Genomic DNA, 20463 nt, shown 5'->3' on the forward strand with positions numbered 1-20463 from the left:
CTTACAACCTCCCCCAGGCTTTCCTAAGTCTGGTACTAAATATGCTTACTCCTTTAGTTCCTGTCGAATTCTCCATCTCTTGTTCTACCGATGCCGAATGGATTATTGTACTTGCCAAGTATAAAACTTGTTTCTCTTCCCACTGTGTGTGTCCTCCAGCTCCCCCACCACATGGTGATGCCAGCAGAGCAGGGGCCGTGCCTGTGTTCCTAGGCCAGTGCCTGGCCCGCCAGAGGCGCCCAGTAACTGTGATATGAACTGTGATATGAATTAGTGAGTCAACGAGTCCCTCGAAGCCATCCTCCTCTCCGCCAAGGCAACGGGAAACCGCGGGGAGGGGCACGTGGGATGGAGGAGAATATAGCGACAGGCCTTTCGTTTGCTTTTTGGTAGTTTTGCTTCCTTTTTTTTAATTGAACACAACACATATGTTGGAAAGAGCATAAATCGTAACTGCGCAGCTCGTGAATTTTCACAAAGAAGCACACCCGTGAAGCCAGCACCCATACTGAGATCCAGAACATTACCGACACCCAGAGGCCTCCCCGCACCCTCCTCCACGGAGTGCACTTTCAACCCTCAAAAAGCCGGAGAGCTCACGTCCTGGGCCCTGTGGCCGCGGTGCACGAGGCCCGGGAACCGATAGAAAGGCCCCAAACTGGGGGAAAGTCTTACCTACGAACTTGAAGCGACTCATGACTGCGGCTGGCCCAGGTTCCTCCCTGACGGAAGCGGAAGCGGAAGCGGCCGTCCGTCGCCCCGCCCCTCATGCAGCCCCGCCCCCTCACCGCCGACGTCCGGTTTCCCAGGAGCCCCCCGCAGCCGCTGAAGGTGATCCGGCAGTCATGGCGTTGTCGGTGCCGGGTGCCTACCTGACCCACCAGCAGAAGGTGCTGCGGCTTTATAAGCGGGCGCTTCGCCACCTGGAGTCGTGGTGCATCCACAGGTGGGCGAGGGGGACCCAGAGCGCGGGGAGGTGACCCCGGCGGCCACCACAGAGGCTGAGAGGCTCTGGGGACCGAGCGGCTCAAGGACTTCTGGGACGGGGTGGGAAGGCGGCCCCTCCGCGGCCCCCCGCGGAGCCCTCCTCTAGACCCGGGTTCGAATGCAGGTGTCGTCGCCTACATCTGGGACACTTTGAAGACTTGTTTATCTGGTCCGGGCCTCAGTTTTCTCATCAGGAAAACGGACGCGGAACCCAGCGCAGAGGGTTGCATGACGGTTAAGAGAAAGGAAGTGCCAAACATGGAACTGTCATGCCTCCAGCGCTCACTAAATAATAGCTTCCTTCGTGACTTTCTCGTTCCTGGTACTGGCAGTGATAATAAATGCGTTATTTTCTTTAGTCCTCACAACTCTGGGTGTTAGGGATTATTTAGCCTTATTTTATAGATGAGAAAATAAGAGGCTAAAATAAGAGGCAAGAGACTGACTTGCTCAAGGCCCAGCAGCTGGTAAGTGGCCGAGCCAGGATTAAAACTCAGGTGTCGGGCTTCCCTGGTGGTGCAGTGGTGGAGAGTCCGCCTGCCGATGCAGGGGACACGGGTTCGTGCCCCGGTCCGGGAAGATCCCACATGCCGCGGAGCGGCTGGGCCCGTGAGCCATGGCCGCTGAGCCTGCGCGTCCGGAGCCTGTGCTCCGCAACGGGAGAGGCCACGGCAGTGAGAGGCCCGCGTACCGCAAAAAAAAAAAAAAAAAAAAAACCTCAGGTGTCTTAACTCCAAAACATCATCACCCCTCCCATCAGCTTTCTTCTTTTTAGCTTCATTCAGTCCTTTTCATTAGTTTCACATCCCACCTAATTCTTTACCTCCCACATAACTCTCTTCTTCTTTCCTCCCTCTGTCCATCTGGGACTAGTCTTAGAACACAGCCTTAAAACATACAGGTTTTCGTGATCTAGATGCAATGCGTGGTGGGGTGACAACCCAAGATGTATGAATGCCAGGCCTCCATGCCCTTAGCAGAATCCTAAAACCTAGTCCCAGGAGAAGGGCTTCTGAGAAAAAAAACCTCTAAACAGTGGGAAACTGAGTATGTCTGGAAGAGTTGTGGAGAGGATCCTGGAAGCCCAGATTGTATATTTGGGATTATTGTAAAGTCATCGACCTACTTCTCTTTGCTAGGCAGGAAGACGGCCAGGTTCAAGGCTGTAGGGTTAGTTACTTCCCTAATTTTTTTATTCATCTGACAATTTGCAATTCAGGTTCTATGGTGGCTGACAAATAAAAGTTAATAAGGCTTCTTTCTCAGCTGTAGCAGTTTATGGATTAATGAGGAAGATGGACATATAAACAAACAGGTAACATAGAGAATTATCTTTCATAAAGATGAAGTCAAGCCATCAGGAATTCAGGTAGTGCTGAACTACATCTGAGAATATTAATATTATCTTGGAGGAAAGGATAAACGTAGTTACTATGATAACACTGACTCGTCATTTCTTTAAATCTCACTAACATCTTTTCTCAGTACTTGCCTGATTCTCTTCCTTCCATTTGCCCTCATGGCGCTATTTGTTCTGCATGGGTCCATCCTAGGCCCTTGGTCATTGCTGTGTATACTTTGGGCAGCCTCATCTAACGCTGGGACTTGAGTTACCACCTGTGCTCACTTGTCTGTAGAGGTGTATTTCCAGCTGTTTGCTAGATTACCTACAGCTCTCTAAAACTGAACGTATTTTTCTTTTCACTACCTCATTTTGATTCTCTTCCCAAATTCCCTGCCTCAGCTAATGGCATTACTAGTAATACAGTCACTCAGCTTTAAGTCTTAGCATTATTTTCAAGTACTCCCTACTTACCCCTCTGCCAACGACACACATACTTGTATGCCGTTGGACACTGATTTTTGTAAATTCTCTCCCCAGTGTAATAATATTCGTAGCTTACGTTGGGCACGAAGGATGTACCAAGCACTGTCTGAAGTGTGCTGATGTGTTTTAGTTTATCCAATCTTTAGGACATCCTTAAGATACAGGTACTGTTATTAACTCTTTTATGGAGAAGGAACCCATGGCCTAAAGACTTTAAATAATTTACCCTGGGTTACACAGCTAGGAACTGCAGAGCTGAAGCAGTCTTAAGCTATCTGACTCCATGGCCTACTCTTGTAACTTTGTAGTCTAAATGTTTTTCTCTTGTCACTATCCATCACTGTTGCCTGCTTCAAGCCCTTGTCATCTGTGGCCTGGATTATCAAAGCCCCATTACTACTGAGCCATAAAAAAGAATGAAATAATGCCATTTGCAGCAACATGGATGGACCTAGAGATTATATATTAAGTAAGTCAAATGGAAAGATAAATATCACTTATATGTGGAATCTAATATAAGGTACAAATGAACTTAATTACAAAATAGAAACAGACAAAGAAAAATTTATGGTTACCAAAGGGGAAATTGGGGGGAGGGATTAATTAGGAGTTTGGGATTAGCAGATACAGACTACTGTATATAAACTAAACAACAGGGTCCTACTGTATAGCACAGGGAACTATATTTAATATCTTGTGATAAACTATAATGGAAAAGAATATGGAAAAGTATATATATGTATGTATAACGGAATCACTTTGCTGTACACCAGAAACTAACACAACATTGTAAATCAACTACAATAAAAAAAAATAATAAAAAATAAAAAAAAATTTTAAAGCCCCGTAAATGATCTCTGCCCATGGTTTCTTCTAGAACCTGACCGAAACTTGCCTAAGGTCAGGCAGCTAGTGTCAGAGTCAGCATTCAAACCCAGGTCTGTCTGATTTGAGCAACACTCTTTGCACCATGTATCAGTAATGCGTGCCTTCTACATCTTTGTGTCTCCAGAATTTAGCACAGTGCCTAGCACAAGGTAGGAGGAAATGCAGTAAGTTGTCATTGAATGAATGTTGAATGATCCTACAGAGGCGATAGAGGAGACAGGGGAAAGGGGTTAGGTTGTATTTATCAGTAATATAGTAGCTTTTTGTTGCTGGTGTTTGGGGGGCTGCCAGGGAAGCCGTCGTAATGATGCGGCTGCTCCATTGACAGGGTCCAGGGAGGGGCTGGGAAGTCACGCTACTCACCTGAAAGGTGTTAGTGGAAGTACTGCCTCTTGTCAGACAGTAATACTGCCTGACTGAGTAGATAACATTTCTAATCTCCAAAATCATTTTGGTTTCAGGGACAAATACCGGTACTTTGCTTGTTTGATGAGAGCTCGGTTTGATGAACATAAGAATGAAAAGGACATGGTGAAGGCCACCCAGCTGCTGAGGGAGGCAGAGGAAGAGTTCTGGCACCGTCAGCATCCTCAGCCATACATCTTCCCTGAGTCTCCTGGGGGTACCTCCTATGAGAGATACGAGTGTTACAAGGTAGGTGAGGACCACAGGTGTCTCAAATCCCGAACCTCAGCCTTGGAAACCACTTGCCCTTTTAGGGGCAGCTAGGACATTTCTTTCCTGACAGTTACACTTTTTTTTTTTTTCAGTGTCAGTTTTCTCTCTCCCAGATGCCATCATTTTCTTTCCAAATTCAGTGCTAAGGTCTTGCAGTAAACTTTCTGGCAAAGCAAAGTGCTAAAGGAATTGGTAAATAACTCATTTTGGGACCTTAAAGTTAACCAATTTCAATTGGTGCTTAGTATTCTAAGTGATATTTCCAAATAACATACAGCCACGTTGGATCTTTAGGGAACTCAGGTAGGGGAGGGATGATGCCAGTTCTCTTTGGACTGACCTTGCTCTTTTTCATCCCTAGGCTGTTTCACTCTAAGGCATTCTCCTTTGTCTCGGTCCTCTGCTGTTTATTGCTTAGTGTCAGAAACAGTCTGGTACTTGGAATGGTTATAAAAATGCACCTTGATTTTTGTCTTCTGTCTCTTGAGCAGGCCCTACCCTTGACATGTAAATGTGTCCTGTGGAATGACGCCGTGATTTCCTCTCCTGACAGGTTCCCGAGTGGTGCTTAGATGACTGGCATCCTTCCGAGAAGGCAATGTATCCTGATTACTTTGCGAAGAGAGAGCAGTGGAAGAAACTGCGGAGAGAAAGCTGGGAGCGAGAGGTGAGTCTTGCCTGTGTTTTACCATGTAGTTTGGCCCACATGGTCAACACCTGGAAGGAGCTGAGGTTTGGTTCCCCATGTGCAGAGGTCCAGATTCCAGCTCCGACAGTTACTCTGGCCCCTTGCCTCTCAGATATACTTTCTCTTTCAAGTGTGTTAAATGTAACGTTTACAGCCATCTTAGAAATAGGTTAAAATGTGTTCCCTGGTCTTTTGGCTTTTCTGTTCTCTGATTTTGCTTCTTCCCTCCTTCCCCTCCATAGTCCTCTGCCTGACCTTGCTCTACCCTACAGTCCCTTAACCTTCTCCACCAGCACCTTGGGTATTTTTCCACTCATGATGTCTGATTTATATTTTAAAAAAGTCAATCTTGCTGTAGTGTGAAAATATATTGGAGAGGGCAAGTGGAGAATTGGAGAGACCAGTTTGGGGTTATTGCAGTAGATTAGTCCAAAGATTATGGCAACTAGCACTAGGGTGGGTGCAGTGGATATGGAAGGAAGTAGATTCAGGATATTGTCTGCAGGGATGTGAAGAGGGATTGGATGGGGGGTGGGGGCGGGGGGTAGTGAAGGACAGGGAAGAATCAAGAAGGATTTCCAGGTTTTAAGCTTCAACATCTGGAGGTTGGTGGTGGTGTCTATTGAGATAGGGAAGAGGGGAAAAAACAGATGTCAAAGGGACAATCAAGTGTTCAGTTTTAAATGTTAAATTTACGAATGTTAAATTTGAGAGTCCTATGAGACATCAGGTGCAGGTGCCAGAGGGTGACTTTGGATGTATGAATCTGGAACTCAACTCAAAGGAGAGACTTGAGCTCAAACTAGAAATGCGGGAGTTACCAGTTGTTTTAAAAGCCACGGAATGAGGGCCTCTTCTGGGTGCCCTCTCTCCAGTAAAGGAAGTGGAGGGAAAGCCACAGAAATGTTTGAGATCCTTAGATCCAAGAGAAGGTGTTTCAAAAATGGCCGGGGGACTTCCCTGGCAGCCCAGTGGTTAAGACTCTGCACTTCCACTGCAGGGGACATGGGTTCGATCCCTGGTGGGGGAACTAAGATCCCACATGCTGCGCCACATGGCCAAAAAAATAAATAAATAAACAAGAATGGCTGGGGCCAAGTCATCTTTGATTTGATGGGATAGAGTGAGTACTAGAAATAACATCCAAAGGTTTTGGCTACAGGAAGGGCATTAGTGGCCTTGATTAGAGCCATTTCTATCACACAAAGACTGATCAGAAGGTGAGGAAGAGTAAACAGGAGGGAGTGATGACTCTTGAGAAGATTTCCTGAGGAGAACAAAGAAACAGGGCAGTAACTGGAGGCCGAGGGATTACTTTCTTTTAAGATAAATGATGCGTATATGCTGATTAGATCTGGGGTTTGAGGGAGAAATTGGTAATGCTGAAGAGTGGTGGAATAGGTACAGAAGGAAAGTTTTTGAGAAGAGGGGCGGGATCCCAAGCATGTGCGGGGGCCTTTGGAAGGAGAAGGGATTCTTCCTCCATTCTAATTGGACAAAAGATGTGTATAAATACATTTGGGTTAGAAGTTTTGATGATGGGGAAATGACAGACTTCAATGTGATGGCTTCTCTTCTTTAAGTGAAGTCAGGAAAAGCCAGGAAGTGGGCAAAGCATGTTTGGAGAATGTGGAAAAGGTGTGATAATCGTGGGCAGAGGATGAGCTTGCTGGAGAATAGCAGTAAGATTGCCACGTGGTGGTGAAGGCCCATGTGAAGTTGGGAGTAATTCACATGTTGTGACACCAGTTTGTTCCAGTATTTTTTTTTTTTCTCTTTAGCAATACTAAGCTGTATGGTTGCAGGTTTGAAGGTAGACGGTGTGGTTGTCCACTGTCAAGAGTGACGAGGAACTTATTCAAGAGGGAGTGATTGTCGTGATGGAATCTAGCTGGATAAAGGAGGGAAGTAGACAGGGAGGCTGATGCAGAAAGAAGGGCAAGTTGGGTGTGAGGACCTGTGAACTGGCAGAGTATCTGTGAGTTTCAGGAATTATTTTCAAGGGGGCATTTAAGCAAATGAGCTGGAAGGGGACACTGCTTGGATAGTGGGTTACTTAAATTCATAATTTTGTGACCAAGGAGGGCAGTGTTTTCTAAGAAGTATGTCAGCATTTGGGAATTCAAGGCATATTTATTCATGGAGAGCAGCAGATTCATCCTGCAGCTGATCACTGTGATAACCACCTCTCCCCAAAACATTCCTCCTTTACCAATTCCGTCTCTTTGACATTATTAAACAGCACATGTGCTTGAGGCTCAGATTAGCCACAATCCAGAGTTGGTTTTTTTGGAGGAAGCTTCAAAAAATCATGGATCTGGAAAGTGGGTGTCTTAGGTCTCCTCCTCTGTTAGGACAGTGATGGTCTTGGAGATCGCTGGAAAAGGGGTAGCTGGGCAGTGGGGGCAGAACTCAGCACACTTGTACCTGTGATTTCATGTTATTTCTTGTCCTCATTGCTATTTGGGGGGCTTTTAAATTAACATCCCTTATGTATTCAAATCGAAGTTTCTTAATAGTGCTTTTGGAGACCTCTTAGCTGACACACAAAAATAAACATTTTGGGGGGGAAAGAGGGCGGGGGACCATAACAAGGGGGAATTGGAATGGTAATTGTCAGGGTTTTGCTTAATGAGTAAGAGGTGGGGGAGGAGGGTTTGTTCTCAGCATTGCTGTTTTAAGAATGGGAAAACATTTAAGGAGAACAGATTTTGTGTCCGAGTTAAAATGTGGGCATAAAGATAATGCAGCTATAGAGTCCTTCCCATCAAGCCTCTTAGATAGCCTCATCCACCAGAGGGCAGAGAGTAGAAGGAAGAACTACAATCCTGCAGCCTGTGAAACAAAAACCACATTTACAGAAAGATAGACAGACAAGATGAAAAGGCAGAGGGCTCTGTACCAGATGAAGGAACAAGATAAAACCCCAGAAAAACAACTAAATGAAGTGGAGATAGGCAACCTTCCAGAAAAAGAATTCAGAATAATGATAGTGAAGATGATCCAGGACCTCGGAAAAACAATGGAGGCAAAGATCGAGAAGATGCAAGAAATGTTTAACAAAGACCTAGAAGAATTAAAGAACAAACAAACAGAGATGAACAATACAATAACTGAAATGAAGACTACACTAGAAGGAATCAATAGCAGAATAACTGAGGCAGAAGGACGGATAAGTGACCTGGAAGACAGAATGGTGGGATTCACTGCTGCAGAACAGAATAAAGAAAAAAGAACGAAAAGAAATGAAGACAGCCTAGGAGACCTCTGGGACAACATTAAACCCAACAACATTCACATTATAGGGGTCCCAGAGGAGAAGAGAGAGAGAAAGGACCTGAGAAAATACTTGAAGAGATTACAGTTGAAAACTTCCCTAACATGGGAAAGGAAATAGCCACCCAAGTCCAGGAAGTACAGCGAGTCCCATACAGGATAAACCCAAGGAAAAACACACCAAGACACATAGTAATCAAATTGGCAAAAATTAAAGACAAAGAAAAATTAGTGAAAGTAGCAAGGGAAAAACGACAAATAACATACAAGGGAACTCCCATAAGGTTAACAGCTGATTTCTCAGCAGAAACTCTACAAGCCAGAAGGGAGTGGCATGATATACTTAAAGTGATGAAAGGGAAGAACCTACAACCAAGATTACTCTACCCAGCAAGGATCTCATTCAGATTCGAAGGAGAAATCAAAAGCTTTACAGACAAGCAAAAGCTAAGAGAATTCAGCACCACCAAACCAGCTCTACAACAAATGCTACAGGAACTTCTCTAAGTGGGAAACACAAGAGAAGAAAAGGATCTACAAAAACAAACCCCAAACAATTAAGAAAATGGTCATAGGAACATATATATTGATAATTACCTTAAACATGAATGGATTAAATGCTCCAACCAAAAGACACCAGGCTTGCTGAATGGATACAAAAACAAGACCCGCATATATGCTGTCTACAAGAGACTCACTTCAGACCTAGGGACACATACAGACTAAAAGTGAAGGGATGGAAAAAGATATTCCATGCAAATGGAAATCAAAAGGAAGCTGGAGTAGCAATACTCATATCAGATAAAATAGACTTTAAAATAAAGAATGTTACAAGAGACAAGGAAGGACACTACATAAAAAAAAAAGATAATGCAGGTATATACAAACACTTCAGTAGTGAGGATCAGGGTGTGTCATGTGACACAGTAGAAACAATGCCGACACTTCCCTGTAGCAGAGAGATTGGACAGTCAGTTCAACTCCTTTTCTAATTGTTCCTTCCTTACCCCCCCTTCTAGGTTAAGCAGCTGCAGGAGGAAACCCCGCTTGGTGGTCCCAGAACTGAAGCTTTGCCCCCAGCCCGAAAGGAAGGTGATTTGCCCCCACTGTGGTGGCATTTTGTGACCAGGCCCCGGGAGCGGCCCATGTAGAGAAAGAGAGGAAGATGCCTCACCAGTCACGCTCGCAAGTGAATTAAGTTACAGGACATACACTTGCCCTAATAAAATAACTCCATATGGTATGACTGATGTGTTCTTCTGAGGAGTAACATGATGCCAGGTGACTGGGCCACTGTCGTTTTCTTAGCAGTTGTGCATATAAAGAAAAGTACCTGAAACGTAGTCAGATGTATTCTGTTCTTCTCCATTAAGTCATACTGATAACACATGCTATCAAGGGAAAACTGCAGCAGAACCAGATACAAGATTTACTCTGAAGATTTAGTTGAAACAAACTTGAGTTGAAGGCTCAAACTAGCTATGGTGACTGGAGGGCATAAGAAGCCAAGAAGAGGCATGCCAATACTGAGGACATAAGATACCTTTTCTGTTTTCTAGATTCCACTAACGGAATTTTAGCTCTGATTAAAGGACTACTAAGAAGCACGCATTCAGCAAATAAGCATGGAGTTTATGGGGTTCTCAGGAGTGGAGTTTGATGGCATCCAATGTGGATGACACTTTTGTGGCACTTATTTTGGAGGCAGTTTTCCAGCTTTGCTCCCTCTACCGTAGCTTGGATTGTCTGCAGACACAAAAGGTAAGAGTAGCAGAACTCTAAATGTTTGAAGTTTCTTTTTTTAAGGGTAAAGCCATTTTTAAAGCTCAACCAAGCCCAGCTAGTTTTAGTTCTTGGTAACTCACTGTTCAGGCAACTAGTGTTCTTAAAGTGCACAAAAATGATGTTATCAGTTTTCTAACTAAGCTCAGTCTGAGTCTCAGTCCATTTTCTAACACTTCACTAAGACCTCCACCTGAATTTTAATAAGACTTGAAATGCAGGCCTTTTTTTTTCTAGTGGTTCTTTATTTATAATGTAGGCTGAAGCAACTGATACAAGGTAAAAGGGAGACACGTTACACAATTGTTATTTATACAAGTTTAGAACAAAAAACTGCACAGGGAGAGGTCAACTCTCAGTACAAACTAGCAACTAAACCACAATAATTTACCTTTAGAAACGATTTCTTTATTTTTAGCCGTGACACTGCTTTTACAATATGCAAAAACACAAACAGAACTACCCAAGGCGTTTCGTCACATTCTTTCTACATTGAATTTGGCAACATTTTATATTAAATTTATTCAGATTATACTAACGTTTAAAAACTAAACAAGTGAAAAGCTGTACCAAGGTACAGTTACATCCATTTATTTCAAAGGTTTAAAATACCACTTTTATCTATCGTAATTACCTTGCAGTGATTTCTGCTTTTGCAAAAACCATCTCAAGCATCATATGCACAATGCATCAGCTACTTTTAGTCAAGATTGGTGGGCTAAACCACAGGCACTACTGTTGCTTATATTCTGTAAATGGAGCTTGTTTTTCAAAGAAAAAAAGCTTAAACAGTTGCTAATAATCATGCCTTTGCTTGAAAGCCGTAACATAAAATGTTTTTGAGCAATCACAGCAGTGTTAAATGTTAATATAGAGAACACTGACTATACAGGTACGTTTCTTTCACATCCAGTGCAGTTATGTGTTAAAGCAGAAGATTATGTAATTGACGATTGGAGCCAACAGAGATCTGCAGGGTCTGTGGGACCCACCAGGCTCCTATTCCTTGAGAGGTTCGGTCCCAAACGAGCACTTTCAACTGACCCGAAGGGGCTGGCTTTCTTTTTTAAACACCATTGCATTCCCCAAACGTGGTCCCTTTGAATCTACAAATCTCTGCTGGCTTTAGGGGATGGGCATTATATCAAATTTAACTTTCACTTAGAAAAGAAAAGACAGAAATCCATTCCAAAAAACATTACCTAGAATACAAAAAAAAAAGGGACAGTATGGTGGTCAGATTCCCAGTGACGAGAAATAAATCCTCCTCTCTTCGATGTTTAATTGGCTTCGATGAAGCCAATTAACTCTCTTTATTTAAAAGAAGATAAGAAAAACAAGCCCCCAGACTGGTAAACACATTGGCAAGTTGCCAGACTCCAAGCTGGTTACCCTTGTTAAATCCGCTCCAGTTTTTCCAAAATATTTGGGCTTTTCAACGCACCCAGCCTGCTAGGCGCGGTTAAGTAAAAGGCATTTGCTATATCTAAGAATTCCCTGCTAGCAATCATTTTTAAATGTTTTCACATTTTTTAAACTGCCTTACCCTTCTGGATGTGTTTGGATTCAATGAACGTGGGTGTAACTAACAGACAAGTAACTGCAGTGGGGGGTTCTATGTCTACCCGGTGGCGGCAGCATGCACGGGACTGGAGGTGGGTGCTGTGTGCAGTCAGGAGCGGTCGTGGGAGAAAGGAAGTCCTTAAACACCTACAGAGACAAACGCTGCAACCCGGTGTGGCCTACTCGGATGCATTTACCATGAAGCTACTAGAAATTCAACCTACGAGGCTACTCTGAAATGTAACGGGATCGGCTGTGCTGACAGTGTGCTCCTCCCGCCACCCTCCCCTAGTCCCAACACAGCCTGCCGCTTCCAGAGTTCCCTCACCGACCTAATACTGCGCATCAACTGACTCCCGCTTTCCTCATTCCGAATGTAGTATACTTGAATAGGATTGTTACCCCGTACCCAGTTTGTTTGTACATTACAATAACTTGAATTTGTGTCTAAGCCAGACTACTACAATGCATCTACAAAAGCTTGCAGGAAAGAAAAGGAAAAAAAAAAAAGCTAAGTATAGTTACCCTTTTTTCTGAAATTACTACTTCGTGGTTCCCCTGCCCGACCTCCCCCCCTTATTATGCATTTAAAATTTTACAAAGACTCGTAAAAAATGGAATTTGGCACCTTCAGAAAAATCAAAAGGGAAACTTAAGATTAAAATGTGCAGAAAGAAAACTCAATATTTACAAATTAAAAGATCAAGGTTATGTCAGTTACATATGTTGCTTTTAATTCTTATCTAAAGGTGTCGAGTACTTTCAAAAGAGCTGTGTTCTGAGTTGCCTACAAAATCTTTTGTTTGATTACAGATTGGAATGGATCAAGACAAACTAGGTCTTATTAATTAGACAGTTCGTTCCCCACCGGCAGCATTTTTTGTGAGCCTAAGAGAGCCTAAGTGAAGCGCGGGGCTGAGCGGTCGTTTGTCGTGGTCTTCTTCAGCTTCACGCCCCTGCGGATGGCGTTCAGCATGTCTTCTCCTTGCGGGGCATCCCTTGGGCTCAGGTCTGCAGGGTCACTCTCTGGAATCTGGCCTGGGGAGGCAGTGGCACTTGGGGGATCCCTTTCCTGGTCTTCGGCCTCGCTTTCTGGAATTGCTTGTCTGTGCTCCTCGGGGATGCTCGGCTTCGGGCCTGGAAGAGGAGGGTTGACGGAGGCTTGGCCGCTCCACGTTGAGGAGGGCATGCTGGTGCCACCCTGGGGGCCCTCACCCGCGGACGGCGACTCGGGGCTGTGCTCACCCCGCTCCTCGGGCCCATCTGGAGGGGCTGGCAACGCCCCAGGGAGGTCTGGGACGGTGGGGGTCTTGACAGGGATCACGGGTGTTTTGATGGGGATGGGACCAGCTCCTATGGTCCCCCGGCGGACAGAAGGCTTGGTGGAAGGGGTCCGTCGGATGGTTGCAACCCCTGGGGTGACCATAGCAGGTCCGAGGGTGGTGGGGAGGCCAGCAGTTGAGGCTGGGCGCTTCGCTTGGAACATCCGTCGGTAGGACTGGCTGATGTCGCTGTTTCTCGGAATGGTGGAGGATTTGTCAAACTCCTGCTGATCTGCCTCCTGGTCACCGCTTACAGAGAAATAATCGTAATCTGAAACTGATCATAGGATCCGATTAGAAATCGCCGAGGCAGTGGCTGTGCCTTTTGATTCTTTTGTGTTGGGAGGACAAAGGGCCCCAGAGGCCAGGTACTTCGCCCGCAATCTCATCCCAAGCCTTCCGGGGTTTCCGGGCCAGCCTTAGCAGCCCTCACCATCTTAAGAACTCCCTGACAGAGACCGTCGTTTCGTTCACCAAGGGAACGCTGAGCACCAAGAGCAGCACTGGACGCAGTAGGCCCGCACGCAAACACCGCTGAGCGGTGAAGAATGCAAAACCGCCAGGCCGCAGCGAGGCTACCTCTGAGCACCTCTGGGAGGAATAAAGGGGGTGGAAAGAGGAAGTAACCTCTACAAGCCCTCCAGCCCGGAATCTGACACGAGAGACAGACCCCACACGGACCATCACAGACCTCACTACCTCCCTCACGATCAACTCGTTAGGCGAGGGCTAGAAAAGCAGTGGAGCTACTGGTAACGAGTCTCCGAAAACAAGGCACAGTGACAGGTTCCATCAGTGAGGGGTGCTCACTTTCTCTCCAAAAATGGGGTCACGTGGGAGCGGGGTAGCATACAGACTGAGCATCATAGACCTCGTTTCTGAAGAGCGGCACTCTGACGTTCGGGTAAGGTCTGTGGCGGGGTGGTGGTGGAGCTGTGTGCTGTATGATGGGTGGTCAGCAGCGTCCCTGGCCGTCTCCCAAATGCCAGCAGCACGCCCTCCAGTTGTGACCACTAAACATGTCTCTAGCTGTTGCCAAATGTCCCCTGAGCAGCAAAGTGGCCCTCCACTGAGACCCACTGTTCTAGAGACTTGGCCTGAAGGACTGCCGACAGGCTTGGTCAGCTCTCACAGAGCTTTCCTAGCAGCTAGCCTGCCATCTTGCTGGCTTGTGTGTGTGTGCTGGGGCGGGCGGTGAGGGAGGCAAGTTCAGAGAGAATTTGGCTGGAGTTTGGGCTTCAGACTCTGACAGCCCTTCGACTCAAACTCCAGCTCTGCTGCTTATTGTGTGAACTTGGGCCTCAGTCTCCATGTATGTAAAATGGGGATAAATAGACTTATGACATAAACGATTGTGAAGAATAAATGGGAAAATAAAGAAAGTGCTTGGTACAAAGTGCCGAACACAAATGATGTCGTTATCATTAACAACATCTGTCTGCCTTCAAATTGGGACATCCCTGTACCCTGATGGTGAGAAACAAACCAAGTTGTGAAATCTGGCCACTTTCCTGCATGGCAGCGACCTGACAACTACAGACGAGCCCTCCAGAGCATTCCAAGATGCTCTACTGTGGCTGGACGGACTCCCGCACGTCTGCCTCCTCCCAGCGGGGAGGGCCTCCTTCCTCACCTGGCACTGCTCAGGAAGCCCGGCTGGAAAGCTCAGGCTCTCCTACCTTGGGAGGGGATGGTGTCCTCGGAGCAGCAGGGGGTGGTGGTCTGGGTGCTGTAGCCGCTGGAGCACTGAAGCGAGTCCCGGCTGCTTCTCTGGGTGTCAAGCTGGAGGCCCCGAGACAGGGCCAGGGCCAGTTCCTCACAAGCCTCCATCTCCTCTCCAGGCTGCAGGTGGGAGGAAAGAGACAGATGAGCCACCGGGGCCGTGAGTCCCCTGTCTGATACCCCCAGAGCCTTTCTGCACTCCTCGTCCAGTGGGGGCCTCAACAGGACTCCTATTCTGCTCCCGTGACCGCCACTGTCTGTGGGCCCAGGGGGCTGCCAACTTGCTTGGACCCTACCCAGGCTCTAGAAAGTTCGAGTCTAATTGCCATACAAGGCCTTCCCTGGGGGCCTTCTGAATGCTGTAGCAGGGAGTAGGGGAAAGGGGCTCGGATCCCTCCAGTTGCTGGCCAGCACGTGGCCCCCGCCAGGTCTCCAGGGGCCCAGCCAGCTGTAGAGAACAAGAGCGTCACCCTGGTGGCGGCCGACACGGTCATGCTCCGCGGCCTCTGAGCCTCCTCGGCAGCGGCGGGCGTGCCTCCCGCGGCGACGGGGCCTCCACCGCTGGGGTCTGGCTCTCGCTTGTCTTTGCGGCGCTGAAGGGTGTTCACCAGAGGCTGATCGTAAGGTCCTGGCTTGGCCCAGTCCTAAGTGGAACAAGTGTGGTCAGGCGCCAGGGCCTCTGCCTCCACCGGGAGGCCACAGAAGCCTCCAGACAGCTGCCCGCCCACAGAAGGTAGCTGGTCCCCTCGGGGGAAGCTCAGGCTGGGACAGGCCAGCAGCCCCTCCTCTGCCCTCACCCGGCACTAGAGGAAGGGAGCAGAAAATCCTCTGGGGGTCCCCTGGGTACCTCCCCTTTCCTCCCATCCGCCCGAAGACTGAAAACCCGCAACAACGGGGCAGGTAGCCTGAGGGAGACTCAGTTACAGCCATCAAACAACTGACCAACTGCCTATGGTGTCTGAAGGCACCGGCCAGTGGAGAGCACATCCCCAGGGACCAGGCCCTCCCTTCCCATGTGTGGGGGCCCCCTGCTGGGGCCTAGCGGCTCAAATGATCTCACTTGCCTGGAGTGGCCACGGGGGGGCGCTAAGGGGACTTCAGCCACTCTCCCTGAGGCTGAACCTTACTTCTGGGAAGCCGCCCCAAAGGGCGCTTCAGGATGTGCTCTCCGAGGTCCTCACAGAGGAAGGGAAGGCCCCTGGGCCAGAAGAGAGATTCTGAGGGGTCTGAGGGGCCTGCACCACTTGTGAGGGAGGAAGTCAAGGCCTGCTGGAGATGGCGGGCCGCCTAGGGGCCTACTATTCAAGTTAGGGACCTCCTCTCCAAGTAAAGGTAGAATATCCTGGCATCAATCGGACTTGCTAGGAAATAATATAAAAACTTTTCGTTTTTATATTAAAGCAAACATGTTTTAATATAAACAATTAAGACTAAAAATAAAGTCTGCAGGTCCTTTTAAGATAAAACATAATAAGCCAAACCACATTTTGGGGCATGGTTCTGTTACCATGGCCCAGTAAGGGTTCCAGGGAACAGTCTGGGGAACGTGGCCGAGGAGGACAATCCTCCCTGATAACAGTGACACCCTCAGGAAACCCCCGGGAGGGCAGAACTTGGACTTACAACTTGGGAGCGACATCCCTGCAATGCCGCATCTGGGTCTACTGGGGTCTTACGGGGGTTAACTGGTGTCCCCTAAAGGGAGCTCCTCCAATCTCAGCTCCGTGTGGACATTCCTGTCTCAGCGCTGCCTGCCGCTTTCCGGTTCTCCCCAGTGGGAATTCACTTAGGGAGGAGGTGTCATGGGGAAGAAGGCAGAGTGTGAGAGGAAAGGGGTGGGGGTGGGGTGAGAATCGTGGGGCAGCAGAGGGGTGAGCACAGAGGCAATGAGGGACGGGGGGGCGGGGGAGGGCGGAGAGACACAAACCTTCCAGCTAGGGATCTGAGATGACGGGAACATGCCGGGCCCAATGGTGTAATAATGAGCGTAGTCTGGAAGGTGGACAGAGGTGGCCCGAGGGAGCAGGCGGGAGGCGGGCAGGCAATGAGGGAAAAGGCTCGCCCCTACGGGCCCCACGTGGGGCTCGCTTGATAAACTATAGTGAGAAAACCCGTTAGACAACTGGAAACAAACAAAAAAAGGGAGGAAAAAAGGAAAAAAAATTAATATAAGAGGATGAGTGTGGAGATACAAGATGGCATTGACATTCAAGGGACGGGGGAGATCTGAATATTTGCAAATAAAACAAACATCAGGGCTCTGCCACTCATGGATGGTCCAGGATGCGAGAGAAAAGCGCTACCGGTGCAAACAATGCCCGCATATTTGACACCAAGTAAGTATTCAGTTGCAGAACTATTTTATCTACATTTTAGAATAGTTTGGAAATGATCAGTGTCCCTAATGTTTAGTGCTCTCAATGGTTTTCAATTATTTCACTAATAATTTCATAGTGAAGGTGATTCACTCATCTCGTGCAAATTTTAAAATTGAAAAGCGTCAACTGAAAGCTGTTCATTCCAGGTTTCCAAAATCATCACTGTTCAGGAGCAGATTCCAAATCAGGGTGAAGGGTGGGGTGATTGCAACTAAAAGGCAGGAAAGCACACAGCCTCGGACGCAGTGAAGTGTCACATCCAAGGGCACGGTGAAGAGGAGGCCATGGTGGGTGGGGGGGTTCAGGGGAGGGGAAGGGGGGAAGACGGATGACCACCCATGTCCTGGGAAGAAGCCTTCACACTCCGAGTTCCCCATACCCCTTCCTCTCCCTCTGGACGACCGCAGAGTCATTGCTCAGGGCCAGGCACCCATTCTGGAAAAAGCCCTCAGTCCTGTCCCTCCCTCTGGCCCCAAGAGGGGCCACGCTTGGTGGAGATTTTGAGTTTCCGGGTTCCTGCGGCTGTGCGGGGAGCAGCTGGCAGGGGATGGGGGAGAGGCTGGAACCCCAGCCGGTCACCTTCTCCGTGGACGCCCAGGCGCCCATGGTGGAGCCTGAGCTGACTGAGGTAGGCGAGCTGCACTCGCTCACGGACTGGCAGGTTTCCGAGGCTTCAGAGGAGGCCGAGCTGGACGAGTTCTGCAGCCAGGGAGGGGCCACACGCCACCGAAAAAGGACGGTCATAAAACATAAAAGGGTGGGGGGCAGGCAGGGATTAGGGCACGCACGGAGAGACAGACATGCATACAGGAGAGGGAAGGATGAGAGAAGCAGAGGGTTAGGGTTATTTTTCCCCCCAAAGCTGCACCAACACAGAGGCCTCCAAGCCCTGGAAAGGAAGCGTGAGACCCAGCGAGCCCCAGACCTGCCGGACTGCAAGGCCCCCAGAACCCCGCCGTCTCTGTGTGCGCCTGGCACAGGGGAGTGTGCTCAAGGCGCTGGACTCCCTGCGTTCTCTAGGGCCTTTCTTCCTGTGCCATAGGCCCAGGGCCCAAGGGATGCCATGACTTTTACATCTCTCAGGTGTCCAGGCGTTACTGCCAAGAGAACTGACCCCCAACTTGGGTTTTTGCTCCATGTCTGCCTAGAATGGCTCTAATTCCTGGACTCTCTCCCTTCGTCCCATGCAACCTCTGGATGTGGGTGGCTTCCAGCTATGAAGCTGCATCTTCACAAGACATGATTTTAGGTCTCTCTGCCTGGGGAGTGATTCTGAGGTTTGAGGCAGTGAAGCCCAGTGGTTAGGGCAATGTTTCCAGTGGCCGTCATAGGGAGAGATGAAGCATCCTGGCGAGCTCTGGGACATCACGGAAAGGAGGTCTGGCTTGCGAAAACATCTCTTCAGCCTGATTTTATTAACCCTCCAGTCCCTGCCAGTCTCCTGGTGTCGGCCAGGGAAACCGCTCCCAGCTCCTAACCTTGGGCAGAGACAGAGACTGCCTGTTAGCTCACCACTACCTCGTGACGTTCTGGTCCTGTCCTGGCATGTGGCAGGTGTTTAAAAGTGCTGAATGGATGAGTGACAATGACCATCTCTTCCATGTAACTGGGTCCCCCAGGATAGTGCTTTGGGCCCACCCAGGTATCTGCTTTAAGTTTTCTTCACTGTTAACTGCAATCTCATCCCATTTGTATAAGGAAGTCTGCGCCTCCTCTACTATTTCCCTGGAAGCGTCCCTGTATTCATGGCAAGGAGGCCAGGTCCGTGTTTCTGTCCACCACCCGCCAAAGAAAGGCTCCTACCAAAGGACAGATCCTTAGCCTCCATCCTGCAGGAGCAAGGAACCGAAAAGGCATTCCACAACGCATGCCGCTCCGAGGAGCCCAAGCAAGGCCAGGCCCCGTGGGGGAGGTTCTGGCCACTTCCCCAGCTCGGTGTCTGGTTAGCCGTCCAGGATCTGAAGTCTGAAGGTTCAGATTGAAGTCTTTTTTCTGCCATTTCCCAGTCAAGGAACCATGGGCTTAATCTCTCTAAACCTCAGGTTTTTTTCATCTTTAGAATAGGGATCCATAATATCTATCAGATGAAGGTTAAATGAGATCTTGTGTGTGTGTACCTCTGTATATCAACTATAAATAAAAATCAGTTATCACCAGGACTATTTATTTTGGTTCCTGTCACTCAAATATGTTCAATTTTACTGAAAAAAGAACCAGTAAATCACCCCAGGACTGCAGGTTCATATTCTCTTTTTGACTTCCTCATTTTTTTCCTGAAGAACTCCTTGCCTTGATGGGGTGAACGGTTCGAGGCAGGAGCCTAGCTGCACACGTGGTCCATGACTCCTGGGCACACATGGCACAATTTGAAGAGTAGAGTGGAGGAAAACAGGAGAATTCTGAACACATCCTGCCACGTGGCATCCATTTACATCTGTGTACCTGAGGGATCTCCCCCTTTTGGATGTTTGCTCCCTTCCTCCCACCCAAATTAATGTAACACTACTTCCTCCAGGAGATTGTACCCTCTGGCCTGTGTGATGTGTACAACTTCCTTAAATTTCCCCTCTGCCTTAGAAGCAGCTGTAATGCCTTTTTAAAAAAAATAGAATTCTCCATTAAATTTTGCAGTATCCCTGAGTTTATTAAAACTACCCTGCAGTTGCTAGTCAAGCATATCTTGGGTACCGGCTTTCAGATTTCAGTAAATCCCCACAAGCTGCCTTCCGCTTCCCTCAACATTACTAGAGACAGAAAGCCCACTTCATTCAGGCTGATCCACACGCGCACAGCAAGGCTGGAACACACAGCTTCTTTTTTTTTAGAAAGGAGTGTCAGTGCACAATACTTTGTTAAGGTGTCAGTTGTTAAAAACACACAACGACGCTGCACATTAGAAAAGCCTTTGAGGAACGGCAGATCCCTGCTCCCCCTCTGACCACTCTCACTCTCTGCTTGCAAGACATGCAGGTGCTGTTTAGTGCCACACATAGTGGGGACGGACAGGGGACGGGGTAGTGACCCCTCAGAGACTGAGCCAAAGCACCCCAAGCACATCAGGACTTAAAGCTGCAGCTCCTGGCTCCAAGCGTTCCCATTCGAAATTGAGTGTCGACCCCAGGAAGACAGAGAGAGGCCACAGTGCCCGGGACGGCTGTAAAATGCCAAAAGGAGCACCGGGCTGAGCAGCTCTGGGTTCACCAATGTCAGCCATGTCAGGCGAGTGACCTAGGCTCCCAAAACACCTCAGATGCCTCTTCTACGTAGAGTGCTCCCCAGAACACTCTGCCAGGGGCACCTTATGGCCAGGGCGGTGCAGAAAGGGTGCTGGACCAGTTGTCAGAAACCCTG

General features: G+C 48.1%; 2 protein-coding genes across 12 annotated transcripts in view; one reads left to right on the forward strand and one right to left on the reverse strand.

Moving 5' to 3' along the window:
• Positions 1-820: 820 nt before the first annotated feature.
• NDUFB9 (NADH:ubiquinone oxidoreductase subunit B9) lies at positions 821-9588 on the forward strand. Of its 2 annotated transcripts, none has more exons than XM_079722767.1 (4): positions 821-946; positions 4165-4357; positions 4935-5048; positions 9365-9588. In XM_079722767.1, exons 1-4 carry the CDS (start codon positions 846-848, stop codon positions 9494-9496), a joined length of 540 nt encoding a protein of 179 aa, XP_079578893.1. In that variant the 5' UTR covers positions 821-845; the 3' UTR covers positions 9497-9588. The 2 variants fall into 2 exon arrangements, with proteins under 2 accessions (XP_079578893.1, XP_079578894.1); XM_079722768.1 differs by lacking the exon at positions 821-946 and adding an exon at positions 3215-3284.
• Positions 9589-12444: 2856 nt separating this feature from the next.
• MTSS1 (MTSS I-BAR domain containing 1) overlaps positions 12445-20463 on the reverse strand; it is a 161368-nt gene continuing 153349 nt past the window's right edge. For 3 of the 10 annotated variants that reach the window (XM_079722207.1, XM_079722206.1, XM_079722208.1), the window contains 4 exons: positions 16662-16856; positions 15205-15378; positions 14692-14854; positions 12445-13289 (listed from right to left, as the gene is read on the reverse strand). In XM_079722207.1, coding sequence (XP_079578333.1) covers positions 12589-13289; positions 14692-14854; positions 15205-15378; positions 16662-16856 — 1233 coding nt within the window. In that variant the 3' untranslated portion in view covers positions 12445-12588. Of the gene's footprint in view, positions 13290-14691; positions 14855-15204; positions 15379-16661; positions 16857-17691; positions 17812-20463 lie in introns of all 10 variants that reach the window. The other 7 variants (XM_079722211.1, XM_079722210.1, XM_079722213.1 and 4 more) reach the window with 5 other exon arrangements.

The sequence above is a fragment of the Hyperoodon ampullatus genome (genome assembly GCF_949752795.1).
Source record: "Hyperoodon ampullatus genome assembly, chromosome: 17".
NCBI lineage: Eukaryota > Metazoa > Chordata > Mammalia > Artiodactyla > Ziphiidae > Hyperoodon > Hyperoodon ampullatus.

Coding starts and splice junctions, on each gene's coding strand:
- NDUFB9 (XM_079722767.1), top strand. CDS start 846: ATGGCGTTGTCGGTGCCGGGTGCCTACCTGACCCACCAGCAGAAGGTG. Junction 4,358..4,934: donor AGAGATACGAGTGTTACAAG/GTAGGTGAGGAC, acceptor CTCTCCTGACAG/GTTCCCGAGTGGTGCTTAGA. Junction 5,049..9,364: donor GAGAAAGCTGGGAGCGAGAG/GTGAGTCTTGCC, acceptor CCCCCCTTCTAG/GTTAAGCAGCTGCAGGAGGA.